This window comes from Rhyacophila brunnea, unplaced genomic scaffold (genome assembly GCF_057557595.1).
Source record: "Rhyacophila brunnea isolate RB1 unplaced genomic scaffold, BYU_Rbru_1.0 scaffold_19, whole genome shotgun sequence".
NCBI classification, from domain to species: domain Eukaryota; kingdom Metazoa; phylum Arthropoda; class Insecta; order Trichoptera; family Rhyacophilidae; genus Rhyacophila; species Rhyacophila brunnea.
In genome coordinates this window covers 38,977,206-38,991,423 of record NW_028232848.1, presented here as the reverse complement: position 1 = coordinate 38,991,423, position 14,218 = coordinate 38,977,206, and the positions used below count along the sequence as shown (strand labels likewise).

The window sequence follows — 14,218 nt, the reverse complement described above, 5'->3', positions numbered from 1 at the left end:
GAAGAAGAAGATGGTTGTACTAATTCAGAAACCTTTACGGGTGTTACCACAACAACCGATGAAAGTTTCATCGCAATCGAATGAATGGTATAGGAACAATACGAATAAAAGAAGATAGAATGAAGAAGAAGAAGAAAATAATGATTTTTATAATTTAGAAACCTTTATGGGTGTGCATACAACCACTTACCAAAATTTCATCGCAATCGGATGAATGGTATAGGAACCATACGAATAAAAGAAAATAGAATGAAGAAGAAGAAGAAAATGATGATTTTTCTAATTCAGAAACCTTCATGGGTATGCATACAACCACATACCAAAATTTCATCGCAATCGGATGAATGGTATAGGAACGCATACGGGACAGACACACAGACAGACAGACATACAGACAGACAGACATTCATTTTTATATATTAGTATAGCCTATACTCTTCGCGAAAGTGCAAGCAATAAGTTGACAAAGTTTTATTGCAATCGGATGAACGGTATGGCAGTGTATTCAAAACGAACAAACAAACAAACAAACCCACAAACAAATATTATTTTTTATATATTAGATATGTACTAGTGAAACAATAGGTAGGTACCATTATTGTATTTTGTTGGTTGAGTAAAGCCAATGCACGAAATAATTTATAACGCCTAAAAATAAATATTATCGTATAGGCACCCCATATACTGTTATTATTTTTCACACTGTTTTCATTCCGCCGGCTGGCGAGAGCGTTCACGGCACCTAATAAATCATCGCAAAGAATTGCTCTAGCGACAATAATTATTATTAAGTTTTTAAAATTAAAACCTTCGATGACCAGGGATTTTGTTGTACATTTGATTTAAAATGACGTGCTACTCGCTCTGTGGACTCTCTTCGAATGAAATATGAATCACACTGGGTCCTGTTATACCCACTCTTAAGGTGATACTTTTAAAATACTTTTAAATACGGTTAAAGACAGTGTGATACTCTTTTCAAATGGTGTTCGAGGTAAAAATTAATGGTATCGATTGTATATTTAGCGATTTTTTTTGGAATTATTAATACATCCACGTGAACTATGGTTAGTTGTCGAGTTAAGAATAATTATTATTTGTCAAGTATTGATACAATAATATTAAATTGTATCCTACAATCGCATATTTTAACATATTAATACCAGCGTAACAAAAAAAAGCGCCGCATGCAACTTTTTTTTAACTAATGCTTCAAATACACTCTATGACGATCGGTCATATATATGTCGAAAAACCCGTTTCTTATGTTGGCGTCCTGTGTCACAGGGTGTCACAGAGTGTAAATACGATGTCATAGCTGTCATACAATATGTATGTATAAATGTCGGAAAGGCATAGATTTGATCATAGACACTAAAACGCTCTTAGCATATATGTGCCCGATCGTCATATAGTCTATTTGAACCTTAATAGAGCAAATTTGTAATTTTTGTTTATCTCACTTATCTGGTTGACCTGCCACGCCGGGCCTCCAGGCTAGAGCCCTGTCAGCCCCCCCCCCCCCTTGTGGGGCCATCCACTAAAACTACATTAATTTATGTTTTTTTATTTGATAAATAATTCAATATACAAACAACTTAACACACGACGAAGAACTAAATGTACATATTTCCATCTACCTATTTGTATTATCCTGATACTATTATTATGATACCTGAGCTTGTTTCAATGAACGTAAAAGTATTATATATTTTGTATTGGTATTTGAAAGAGCAACCCGAAGCTCTTGGTCAAGACCCTTCAAGCAAGACTTCTTATTATTTTTAATTATAACTTGAGTTGAAAAACTTTGCTCACCTAGATATTATGTCCGAGGCTATTCTTTATTAACTGAAATCCAGAAAATAGCCAATGGAACATCGGCGAAGTTCAGTTTTAGCGTCCCGTCGTTTCTCAATTCAACAAATTCTCCTCGAATTTATAGGAAAAGCGCTTCTATAGAAGTTTCGGCATTGGTTGCAAAAGGGTTTCGAATCCAGTCGTATTGATTTTATGAAAGTATTGATGAAATTTCTTTTGCAGCAAAGTTAAATGTTTTTGAGACGGATCCAAAATTAATTACTTGTTTTCAATGGTGGTTTGGTATGACCTTTGGTACATTTGTAGAGATCTTTGTCTTAACTCCTAATTTATCAAAGCACGTCGATATATTTTCATTCTGATCTTGGATTGATTTATTAAGTTCGTGCAGGTGCTCAAATATATTACCAGCCATGTACGCAAATTTGGCTATTAAGCTTCTTATTGTATTATATACAAAATTATTTGTGTTTTTTTTGGAAGCAATGCTCCGCGGCACACCTAGCATTGTCTCGGGGCACACCGGTTGCGGAGCACTGTCGTATATAACACGGCGACCAGTGTCACCATCTTTTTGTCACCGAATTATAGTATTTCGGCAAAAAATATTGCACGCGTTGTCAATGACAACGCATTGTACAACATATTATATGTTGAAAATGTATAGATAAAAAGAACTTTTCATATACCACGTTTTTAAATTTTCTGTTGAATCATAAACTTGACAATTCTATCTATTAATAATTTAGGACAAATAAGGCAACTGTCAACAAATCTTTTTTTTGCTATATTGCAACAAACAAACAAATATAGACTACTGAAATGTCATTTTACAACTTTGTTTTTAAACCAAACCAAACCTAACCTAACCTAACCTAATGACGATACCCCGGTCCTGGAATAGTCTCAAAGGTACTTTATCTTCAACCGGTCCTGCCCTCGGACCGATTAAGAACCTTTGTTTGGCTAGCTCGATACTATTCGGGGAGAGGGTGATCAACTAAAGTTCTTGATTGACACTTTTGGAATACACTTAATCAATATTATTTAACTTTATATTATTTAGAACCATCACCTAGCAATAGGTTGGTGTCTAGGTTATTAATTATCCGATTGACTTTCAAATCGAATTTATTTTCGTAAATATTTACGTAAACGTCAAAGACTCTGCCACTTTCCTTAGTATCAGATGTTTTTCGTAAAATGTTTCGTTGGTTATTTTCAAAATAAAAACTCCTTGTGGTAATTCAGTTTAAATTATTTATTAAATTATTCTCGATAAATAAATTTAATTTCTTTTTAATTAATTGTTTATTGACAATTATACACTTTAGTTTAATTTCAAATAATTGCATAATTATTTTATGAAAACTTATTTAACTTAATTATTAAGTAAAGTTAGTTAATTATAATTATTTTATATTTAATTTATGTACGATTACACTCTTATAACTATGAGTCGCCGACCGTAAACTTTAAAGAGCTATGCTCTTTCAAAAAGAAAAATAATATCGCGGAAATGAGATCGCGGACGATGACACGACGCGATATTGTTTACGTTATCAACTGACAACCCGAATCACACACGTCATCCACTGTGACGTCAGACTGTGACGCGACAAGAATATCCCGCGAACGAATTTATCGGGGAAATATCCAAAAACTAAGCGAATTCGGATCGCCTTCGGGCACAACCTCCCAGCAATATTGAAAAAATCGACGACTGACGGTATAGAAAAAAACACGTCCCTTTATACTCTTCGAAAGGGAACTCCCCGAGATTTTGACGTCATTTGAAAAATGGTCCAATGGGAGATCTTTCTACCTCCTCCACAGAGCTAAGAGCCAAAGTTTTGGACCAATCACAGAAAAGCCGTTTATTTCCCGGCTTTTCCGGAAAATTATGATCATTCAATAGAATAAAAATATACAATTAGTTAATACCTATAGGCGGTACAAGTTTGATAACAATCGTAAAAGTCTTTATAGTGCTTTCGACATAGATTGTCCAAATATCTGTTAGTTCGTTTATCGGGCTAACGGAAAAAAAAAATGAAAATATTTTCGCTAAAAATAAAGCGTAACAGAGACGTGAATCATTAAAATCACCGTTCAAGAGCGTGGATGTAATAAGACTGGCAGAAATCGAAGTTGTTCGTTTCTTTTATGCAGAACTTTTGCGGGCTAATTACAGACAGCCTGAAGGGGTTACGATTAAAATTTATTTAATTACATTTATAGAACACTTCAACTTAAAGGTATAACATTAGTTTCAATCTAAATTTCTATGACAAGTCTTCATTTATTGAGTTTGAAAATTACCTATTTCGGATAATTTAATATTGATTTGTCAGGGTTAATTGACAGATCTAAAGAATAATTTTTATTTGCAAATTAGGAGAGCAACCGAGTCCTCAGACTTACATTATCAGAATTTCCATTTTCGAAATTCCTTCATTTAACTTTTACAAAAGTAGGTACTTAAATTGGTACCCTTTTTATTACGATTCGAAATATTAATTTATTATTTAAATTGAGTGTGCGTAATCAGTACTTACAAAACTTAATCATTAGATTTTAATTACGACAATATTTGATATCATAATTTATTTATTTAAGTTATTTTGCTTTGGTATCGGCAATTAGATCGAGAGCAAATTTGAAAAAATAAAATTTATTTTTATATAATTCAAAATCAGATTAAATACAAATGGACATTTATTTACAATGTTTAGCAATTGATATCCCATAAGTCGTTTACAATTTATTATCTATTTTTAACCTTAATCCTATGCATTTCAATTACTTACATTTCACCTTATAAGACCGTTTGGTCCCCTTGAAAGAAAATTCATCCGTAGTTCATTCTGAGGGGCTATAAGTCGCTCAGATTGTACTATGGGACTCAATACACAATTACTATAGCTTTGTTTAGAGATAGGCCACGTATTTTCAAGTAAAATCGACATTTAAGGTCGGATCGAAAAGTTGTGACGTCACTAATTTATTAAGGGGAAATGCCGGCTGACGGCCTACATTTTGGGGCCGTGTCACTAACCTACCCAACATAATATTACCTCATATAATCTTAGTTTGTGATAATGATGTATCAAAATGTATGAAAATTTCAAATTTTCTATTAACGATTTTTGGATCGAAAAGCCGATGCGCCGACAAAAAAAGGTATTTATTATAATTGTCTACATGGAATAAACTGTTTTCGTAAAAAAAATATATAAAAGCTAGTGTCCACCTCTACGGCACAATAATTACCAAAGACACAAATAGGAAGCAAGCAACGCAAAACTTACTATAATAGGTACAGCTTGTTTCGAGGAGATGAAGGTCCGTATAGAATCTATACTATACGGTAGTACAATTATTTATGGTAGACTAATAATTATTGACTAGCTGAGCCAGCTGGCTCTCGCCAGTCCGTCTCGCTAGGTCTTGCAGACGGCTTGGCGGTGTTGGATTTTAATATAATTGTGAAGTATGCATAGATGGCGCCATAGTTTTCTCTTCGGGATGGGTTTTTTATTCACGTCAGACAGTTTGACATTTCGCTGATAGTAGTAGAATGAGGTTGCGGAATTCTTCATCCAGCAATGGATTGATCCTAGTTGATGATGATGATGATGATGATAACGATTTGAGAATGTAGATAAATATAATATAACAGCAATTCAAATGACAGAAAGGAGTAGAATATGGGTAGGGAGGCCTTTATCCAGCAGTGGATTGGATCAGGTCGATGGTGATGATGACGATATTAATATGTAGATACATATAATATCACCGAGTTTGATAAATACAGCAATTCAAATGACAGAAAGAAATAGAATCAGGCGAGGGAACCCTTCATCCAGCAGTGGATTGATCCTAGTTGATGATGATGATGATAACGATATGAATATGTAGATAAATATAATTTTACCGATTTTGATAAATACAGCATTTCAAAAGACAGAAAGGAGTAGAATCAGGCTAGGGAGACCTTTATCCAGCAGTGGATTGGTTCAGGTCGATGATGATAATGACAATATGAATATGTTGATAAACATAATATCACCGATTTTTATAAATACAGCAATTAAAATGCAGAAAGGAATAGAATCAGGCTAGGGAGGCCTTAATCCAGCAGTGGATTGGTTCAGGTCGATGTTGATAAGGATGATATAAATAGGTATAGTATCACAAATTCGTTTAACTGCTAGTGGTAGAATCAGGTTGCGGAACCCTTCATCCAGCAGTGGATTGATCCTAGTTGATGATGATGATGATAACGATACGAATATGTAGATAAATATTATATCACCGATTTTGATAAATACAGCAATTCAAATGACAGAAAGGAGTAGAATCTAGTCAAAATTTAAAAATTCAGTAGATAGACATGGCAACACTGACTATGCGATCAACCCAGTGCTGCGAAGTCAAAATTTAAAATTTCAGTAGATTTTGACAAAAAATTCAGTAGATTTCATAAAATATCAGTAGATTTTGAAAAATGTGGTTTATTAGATATGATTTAAAAATAATAAGAATAACAATAACTAATAATATTAATTTACTGTAAACAATGATGATATTAATGGGTAAAATGGCGCTCTTGGGTAGAGTTACAATGCTTTTTATGTCAATTTAGAAGTGTATAACATCAAAAAAGGTCATGCGTAAATCATTTCAAGTTTATTGGGTATTAAAAGAACCATCAGTTAATTTACAATTATGGAGAAACACAAATATCAGTAGATTTCTTGAATTTTGAAAAAAAATCAAAAATTCAGTATATTGGCAAAAAATATCAGTTGATCTACTGAAATTTCAGTAGACATGGCAACACTGCTGGGTTGATCGCATAGTCAGTATTGCCATGTCTATCTACTGAATTTTTAAATTTTGACTTGGCAACACTGGGTTGATTGCATAGTCAGTGTTGCCATGTCTACTGGAATTTCATTAGATCTACTGAAATTTTTGTCAGGAAAAGAAGAAATTATGATATTTGTGATGAACAAAAGTCACTTTTTACATGATTTTTTAAAAGACACTTGTGAGATTATGTCAATATGCACGCTTTCACCAAACACAATCGTTGAGTTTTATACATTTTCGTCAATCTACTGATATTTTGAAGAAAAAATCAAAAAATCTACTGAACTTTGAAAATTTTAGTTGGCAACACTGGTTGATACCTTTTAAATATTTTTGGGTTATATAATGAGCTAATTAAATGCATATAAGTTTCATTGGTTCAAAAAAAAAAATTCATTCAACAGCCGTACAAAAAAAAGTGACATTAAATTTTGAAATATTATTCCTTGGTAATGTTAAAACGCCGATATTTCGTGCGCCCGCGTTTCAATGAAATGATCAGTTTTAATCGGAATTCGTATAAATGTTAATATTTATTTGAATAATTATAGTTATCTATGGGTACTTGTTATAAATGTGAGTTATTATATAGTGCTGTGCATTTTTAAAACATTATGAGACGTAAATAATACCACCTGTCGTTTTTTACATAAACAACAAATGACGGATGGTACCTAGTTTTTAAAAGTGATTTTTTGTGACTGTGTTAAGTTTTATAAAATTGTGCTCACTTCAAATTATAGTCACTCGAATGCATCTGATAAGTAAATATGTGGTGTGTCAATTGAAATACCGTAGTTTAGTATACATAGCGTGATAAATACGCGCAGTGTCAAAAGACTTCCTTTCCGTCAGAGGTGTAGAAACTTAACTTAAACAAAGAACCTAATTCATAAAAATTTAAATAAATCAGTTCTAATATGTTTATCGGTTAATCTTATTATGATTAGTTTGTGAAAATTGATCGTATATATCGGTTAAAACGCATTTTAAATTTAAAGCGGCCATCTTTGTTTAGTTGGTTTGAGTGTTGCAAACATTGTGAAAAAATAAATTCCCATATTGTCAATAAAGTGACGTTCGTGCCGGAAAGCTTTAGAAAAACATCAATATTATATCGCAAGATAACTTAAATTCGGAAAACCCTTTCTTTCACACTCTATTCGACCGTTTTGAATTAAGAACATTTAATTAGTGTGTTTGACGTTTGAACCCATCGGACATAACGAATAATAGGGTGTTCATCCAAAATTTTCGAATGCGATTTTACGCCAGATATATAATACGCCCGTATAATTGCGTTCATCCAAATTTAGTACATAAGCATCTCGCCGAACCCGAACACCTAATGCCCCTCTACCATAAGTTTAGCGAAACCGATTGCTAAATTCGGCAGAGTCCATTTTTGACAGATCGCAACTGACAGCCCGCGTTTGTTGATAATTGTCATAGGTTCTTGTTTTCTTCCGTATTTCATTATGATTCAGTGTATTATTTTGATTATTGTCTAATGGTACTATCTATTTTACAATTGATTCTATAATTGGTGCTTCATTTTATTCAATCATGAATGCTTTATTTATAGGTAGTAAACTTTGCTTTCGTAGATAAAGCTAATCTACAATGCCGCAAATTTCGTAAAAGAGGCGACGCTTTCAAATTTAAGAGTCTCGTTAGTAAATACACATCAGACGCAGATTCATGAAATCAAATAAATACAAGTAATATAATATTTTGAACTCAATTCACATGATTATGCTGGAATCGATGTATGCATAATAATTATATGGTAGGTAGGTATACTATCACGATAACCATTTACTTTCATTTGTTTATATTGTAATGATTATTAATTCAATAACGTTTATTCGGCATTCGGATTATCCGGCCATAATGTAGTATTAATCGAAAAATAAAAGAAATAATATGAAAGTAAATGTAATAGCGAGTTCAAAATATATGGACCACTAGGGATATCTAGCGGCAAAATGTGAGAAATTGTCATTTATTTGACAGTTAAGTGCCCATAGACATCAAAAACTGACCATAGAGAAAAAATATTTTTCTGTTTTAATGAATACTTGTTTCAAATAGGCGCGCATGTACAAACACCGTTATTTGAATAGAGCATAATGGAACACGGCGGCGCCCGTATATACAAATCCGAAGCTAAGTGGGTGAACACTCGACAAGTTTTATTACGGCAATAAACGGTTTCGGCGTAAGGTGAGACCGTCATAAACCATTCGGTTCGGCTTATTTCCATGGAAACCCTATTGGGCACACAATCGCTCGCAAAAACGGGCAAAGCTGTAGGATATTAATATATAGGAGATACTATCACTATCAGATTGATACTATCTAGCTAGAAGTAAACAACGTGACCATAGAAGAATAAGAAGATGATAAATGGATGATTATAAAGTGAGACTTCCTCATAGATAATAATATTATTATATAGCTAATTTATAAATCTTATTTTTTACTCCTTTGATAAAATCATACAAAAAGATGGCAACACTGCCCACTGCTCAGTGCAGTGTTGCCATATCTACTGAAATTTCAGTAGATCTACTGAAATTTTTTTCAGGAAAAGAAGAAATTATGATATTTGTGATAATTAAAAGTCACTTTTTACATGATTTTTGAAAAGACACTTGTGAGATTATGTCAATATGCACGCTTTCACCAAACACAATCGTTGAATTTCATACATTTTTGTCAATCTACTGATATTTTTAATAAAAAATCAAAAAATCTTCTGAACTTTGAAAATTTTAGTTGGCAGCACTGGCTCAGTGGATACTTTTGATTTGACAGCTGTCATTTTTAATGTGATGTCGGAACGTGGTGTCCGTGGCGACCACGCAGAGTTTTAATTATTGCACGGATGATTACTACTTCAGTACCTACTTATTTTATTTTCACAACAAAATTTAAAAAAAAATGCTACTATCATTAATTTAGTAGTTGTCAATGAACGAAAATTACAATTGAAAAGTAAAGTGACTATTTTTCATTGGTTAGAATTTTGTACTTTTCAAGGAGTCGAGGTAAATAAAGTGCAGAATGAATCCCAAATCTCCCGAAGCCATGGACGAGAGACCCTTCGAAGGAATGCGCATCGACGATTCATCAATATTGGACCGCCTGAATGGGAGAAGTGCCTGTCCCAAATGCTCAAAGTCACGAAAATATTTTTGCTACACTTGCTATGTGCCAATATCTGAATTAGCGAATGCGATTCCGAATATAAAGGTAAATATTATGATCATTTTAATCAATCTGTGTTACAAAAACTCACCTTAACCCTTAATTTGGCAAAGATGTCAAAAATTAAATTTTAATGTTATGACTGTTTTATTGGGTTTCTGGGTCGAAAATAGATCCAGGAAAAATTGAAAAAAAATCTGCTATTTTCGGATTTCCAGAAAAAATATGTTTTTCACAGTGAACATTGCCAAAGTTACAGAATATAGCATTTAATGCAAATCTTCACTACGGTGAACAATGCCAAATAAAAGAAATCAAATTACATATGAATGAAAAATCTTAAAGAATTGGGAGTTATCTATATTTATTACCAAAAATTACAAATATGCGAATGTATCATATTTTATTTTGAATGAAAGTGTAAAAAACGATTTCTTGGTTGTATTCCTGTCACAATACGATTGTATTCGAAACCCTTTTGTAACCAACGCCGAAAATTTAATAGTAGCGTTTTCCTTATAAATTTGACAGGAATTTGTTGAATTGAGAAACGACGGGATGCTAAAACTGAACTTCGCCGATGTTCCATTGGCTATTTTCTGGATTTCGATTAGTAAAGAACATCCTCGGATTTCCGACAAGGCTACCGCAGTTCAGCTCCTATTTTCTATGACATATCTAAGTGAGCATAGTTTTTCATCTCAAGTTATAATTAAAATTACAAGATAAAAAGAACTTTTTATATACAACATTTTTAAATTTTCTGTTGAATTATGATGCTCAAACTTGTACTTGATAGAAGTAAATAAAAAACAAATAAACAAACAAATATAGAATACTGAAATGTCATTTTGACATTTCATTTTGATTTCCATAGTAACGCACGTTCCATTTAAAACAATGATGCACAAACAGCGCCCCATAATGGCATTTGTTGAGGCCCAAAATAACAAGTAGGTACTTCATCACTAAATATGTCTGCAATACAAGTGCAGTCTATTTTTTGATTGTCGTTTTCAAAACTCCCAATTTTGGTGTTAGTTCTCCGGGAATTTTGTCAGTGGGCTTTTAATATAATAAAACATACGTCTTGTCTAGTATAATAATATATCATTATTTTTTAACACTTACCCACTGCAGCCTGTGAAAAATTAGAAAATGGATAAACTGACCCTTTCGAATAGGTTGTGCACCTTTGATTTAAAACAATCGACCAGGGCTAGTATAATAAGTGTAAAGTATTTACTCAGTTATTTACTATAACCGGCCTAATACCCACAGAATTGTAAAGCGCATAAACGCGTTTGTGGCATAATTCCGGTTAATATAACTTGCACAGCTTATAGATAGATATTAAAAGGTTCCGAAGTTACAAGATAATGCTTCTCGAAAATAATGCACTATTTAAAATGGTCGACAGCAGATAGCAGCGGTGCAGTGAGGCGTGGATAAAGGGGTGCGCGTCTACATCCGACCGACTGTCTTGATCTCATATATATATATATATAATTCTGTATTATAGTTGAAATTATGTGAAAACCACTGAACGTATTACGGTGTTTGATAATTTAAATGAAAGACTTAGGTCCTGAGAAGATGAGGCTGCATAAATAAAATCTATTTTGTAAATACAAAAAAAGCTCAAAGCTAAATTGACCAAGCAAGGACAATATAATACCTCTCGGTTGGGATTATTGTCCCAACAAGCCATTACCATTTTATAAACTGCCTAACTCTTATTTAAGGCGAAGTCTTCACTGAGCCTTTTTTAAAGAGGCACCTAGCGGAAAAATACGAAGCTTGCAATTTGAGACATTTTTTTGATAATTTACAATTTCAACTGTATTAATGAATAAATATGTATCTGAAAACATTAAAAATAAAAATATTTTTTATTTTAAGTCAAAGACAAACTTACAAATGTAAAAAATGTAATAAAATGTGAATTTGTTCTATCGGTCCGCACCCTATTATTACGTATATTTTATGGTCATATTTATTAATACAATTTAGTTTATTAAGTTTCCTAAGCATCATCTAAGCGATTTTTGACAAATTCATAGTTTTAATATTTTTTATATCTATTTTAAAAAACATCGATTTTTATAAAAAATATAAATGTGTATAACTTGAAATCCTTTTTTATTATATTAATATAAATATTTTATTTATATTTATAAAAATAATTGATTTGATATAAATAAAAAGGATTTCAAGTTATACACATTTATATTTTTTATAAAAATCGATGTTTTTTAAAATAGATATAAAAAATATTATTGCTTAGGTGATGCTTAGAAAACTTAATAAACTAAATTTTAATAATAAATATGACCATAAAATATATGTAATAATAGGGTGCGGACCGATAGAACAAATTCACATTTTATTACATTTTTTACAATAAAATTGTAAGTTTGTATTTGACTTAAAATAAAAAATATTTTTATTTCTAATGTTTTCAGATACATATTTATTCATTAATACAGTTGAAATTGTAAATTATCAAAAAAATGTCTCAAATTGCAAGCTTCGTATTTTTCCGCTAGGTGCCTCTTTAAAAAAGGCTCAGTGAAGACTTCGCCTTAACAGAAATTTTCAGTTCTAAAAATTTATAAATTTAAATGTTTTTTTTTTTGCCGATCAACTGATTTGTGTATTAAAAACCTTCAATCGAAAGGATGCTCACCCGCTGGTCTAGGGTGCGCCTGCGCCGTGTGGCATATTTTGTGATTCGAATTCACTATTTCACTGGAAGTATGATGATCCAGATAGACTAATATGCTACGTTTTGTTTAATTTCAGCTGCCGATTAAAATTGACATCATTAAACACAAGAGTGAAATTGACGGCAAGAGTACGGCCGTTCACGGAGCGATCCTGGCGCCCGATCACATAACCGTCTACACGTACCCGCACATTCCCGACTACTCGCATGAAGAAAACGTCTATCTCGTATACCCCAGCATGAAAGCCGTCGACGTAGCCAGTCTCTTTGATGACGACGCCCGAAATAATTTAGACGATATAAAAGCGGCCCAGATATCGGAGGACAACCATCGACAGAGAACGCTGCTGACTAAAAGGGCCGAATGTCCGGTGAGCGGAAAGAAAACTTCTCCGGTGCTGCTGAGTCCGGACGGCTTGCCGATCAAACGGGCGGTGTTCATCGACAGCACGTGGAATCAGAGCCGCGGAATATACAAAGACGAACGGATGCGGCGCCTGCCTTGCGTGGTGATCCAAGACAGAATCTCTCAATTCTGGAGACATCAGAAGGGAAGTCCCAGATGGTATCTGGCGACCGTGGAGGCCGTCCATCAGTTCCTGCTGGAAGTCCACCTGAACGCGTGGGGAGTCAGTCCCAACTATAGAGGTCCTCACTGTGAGGGATATCGATCTGAACCTGAAGACGGCTTCGGCGACGTCGCCTATAACGGACAATACGATAACATACTGTTTTTCTTCTCTCACATGTACAAAAAGATTCATTCTTACTATGATCATGACCAATTGAAAGCTTATCAAAGACCGATGAGTTGATTTTTGAAACACTTTCGCAATAACATATTATGCAACAATAAATTAAATTGATTAAATAGTATTTTTTTTATTGATGTAATAGGAAAATATTTCAGTTTCCGCTAGATATTATTTTCATACATGTATACCTACTTGTATTGGATTGTATGCATATAATATACAGAGTAGTGTCATGAACAAGCGCCCACGGCCAGAGTAAAGTTCTATGAAAATTATCTATCCACTTTGCCTTTGTGCCACAAAATTTAAGCTGCTTTCATACAGATGAGTGTCATTCGACTATTAATTTGTCATCCAGACCTGGAATAAATTAATATATAGCCAATTAATACATTCTCCGCCCTGTGGAGATTCTTATGTTTCACTTAGGAACGAAAATAATATTCTAATGGATTGAAGTTTTGTACTATTCCATTTGAGTCGTTTTTTGCGACCCGGTGTCACCCCCCAAATTTAACCATTTGGGGGAGATCTCCTCTGGATACCTATAGATGCCGGAACCATTTTCGGGCGGATTCATAGTAGTATGAGCAGGGTCGATTATGAACAGATCGATTTCAAGCATGTTAATTACAAACATTTTATAGCCACCCTTTGACAACTTAATTAATTCTTATCAATTTTAAATAATAGTCATTCTTACTTAATATTTAAGACTAATAATAATGAGTACTTAAATGTTTCTAGGATGGAAAAATCAGATGTCTTTATCGCCAGATATTGTTAGTAGATCAATACTCTAATACGGTGTTCCGCAACCGGT

At 33.2% G+C, this 14,218-nt stretch overlaps 1 protein-coding gene across 1 annotated transcript; it reads left to right on the top strand.

The window, feature by feature from the left end:
• The first annotated feature begins 9,488 nt into the window (after nt 1–9,488).
• On the top strand, nt 9,489–13,511 carry LOC147073001 (tRNA-uridine aminocarboxypropyltransferase 1). The gene is made up of 2 exons (XM_085945769.1): nt 9,489–9,957; nt 12,718–13,511. The coding sequence occupies exons 1-2, from the start codon at nt 9,769–9,771 to the stop codon at nt 13,453–13,455; spliced, it is 927 nt and encodes a 308-aa protein (XP_085801895.1). The 5' UTR covers nt 9,489–9,768; the 3' UTR covers nt 13,456–13,511.
• The last annotated feature ends 707 nt before the right edge of the window (nt 13,512–14,218 follow it).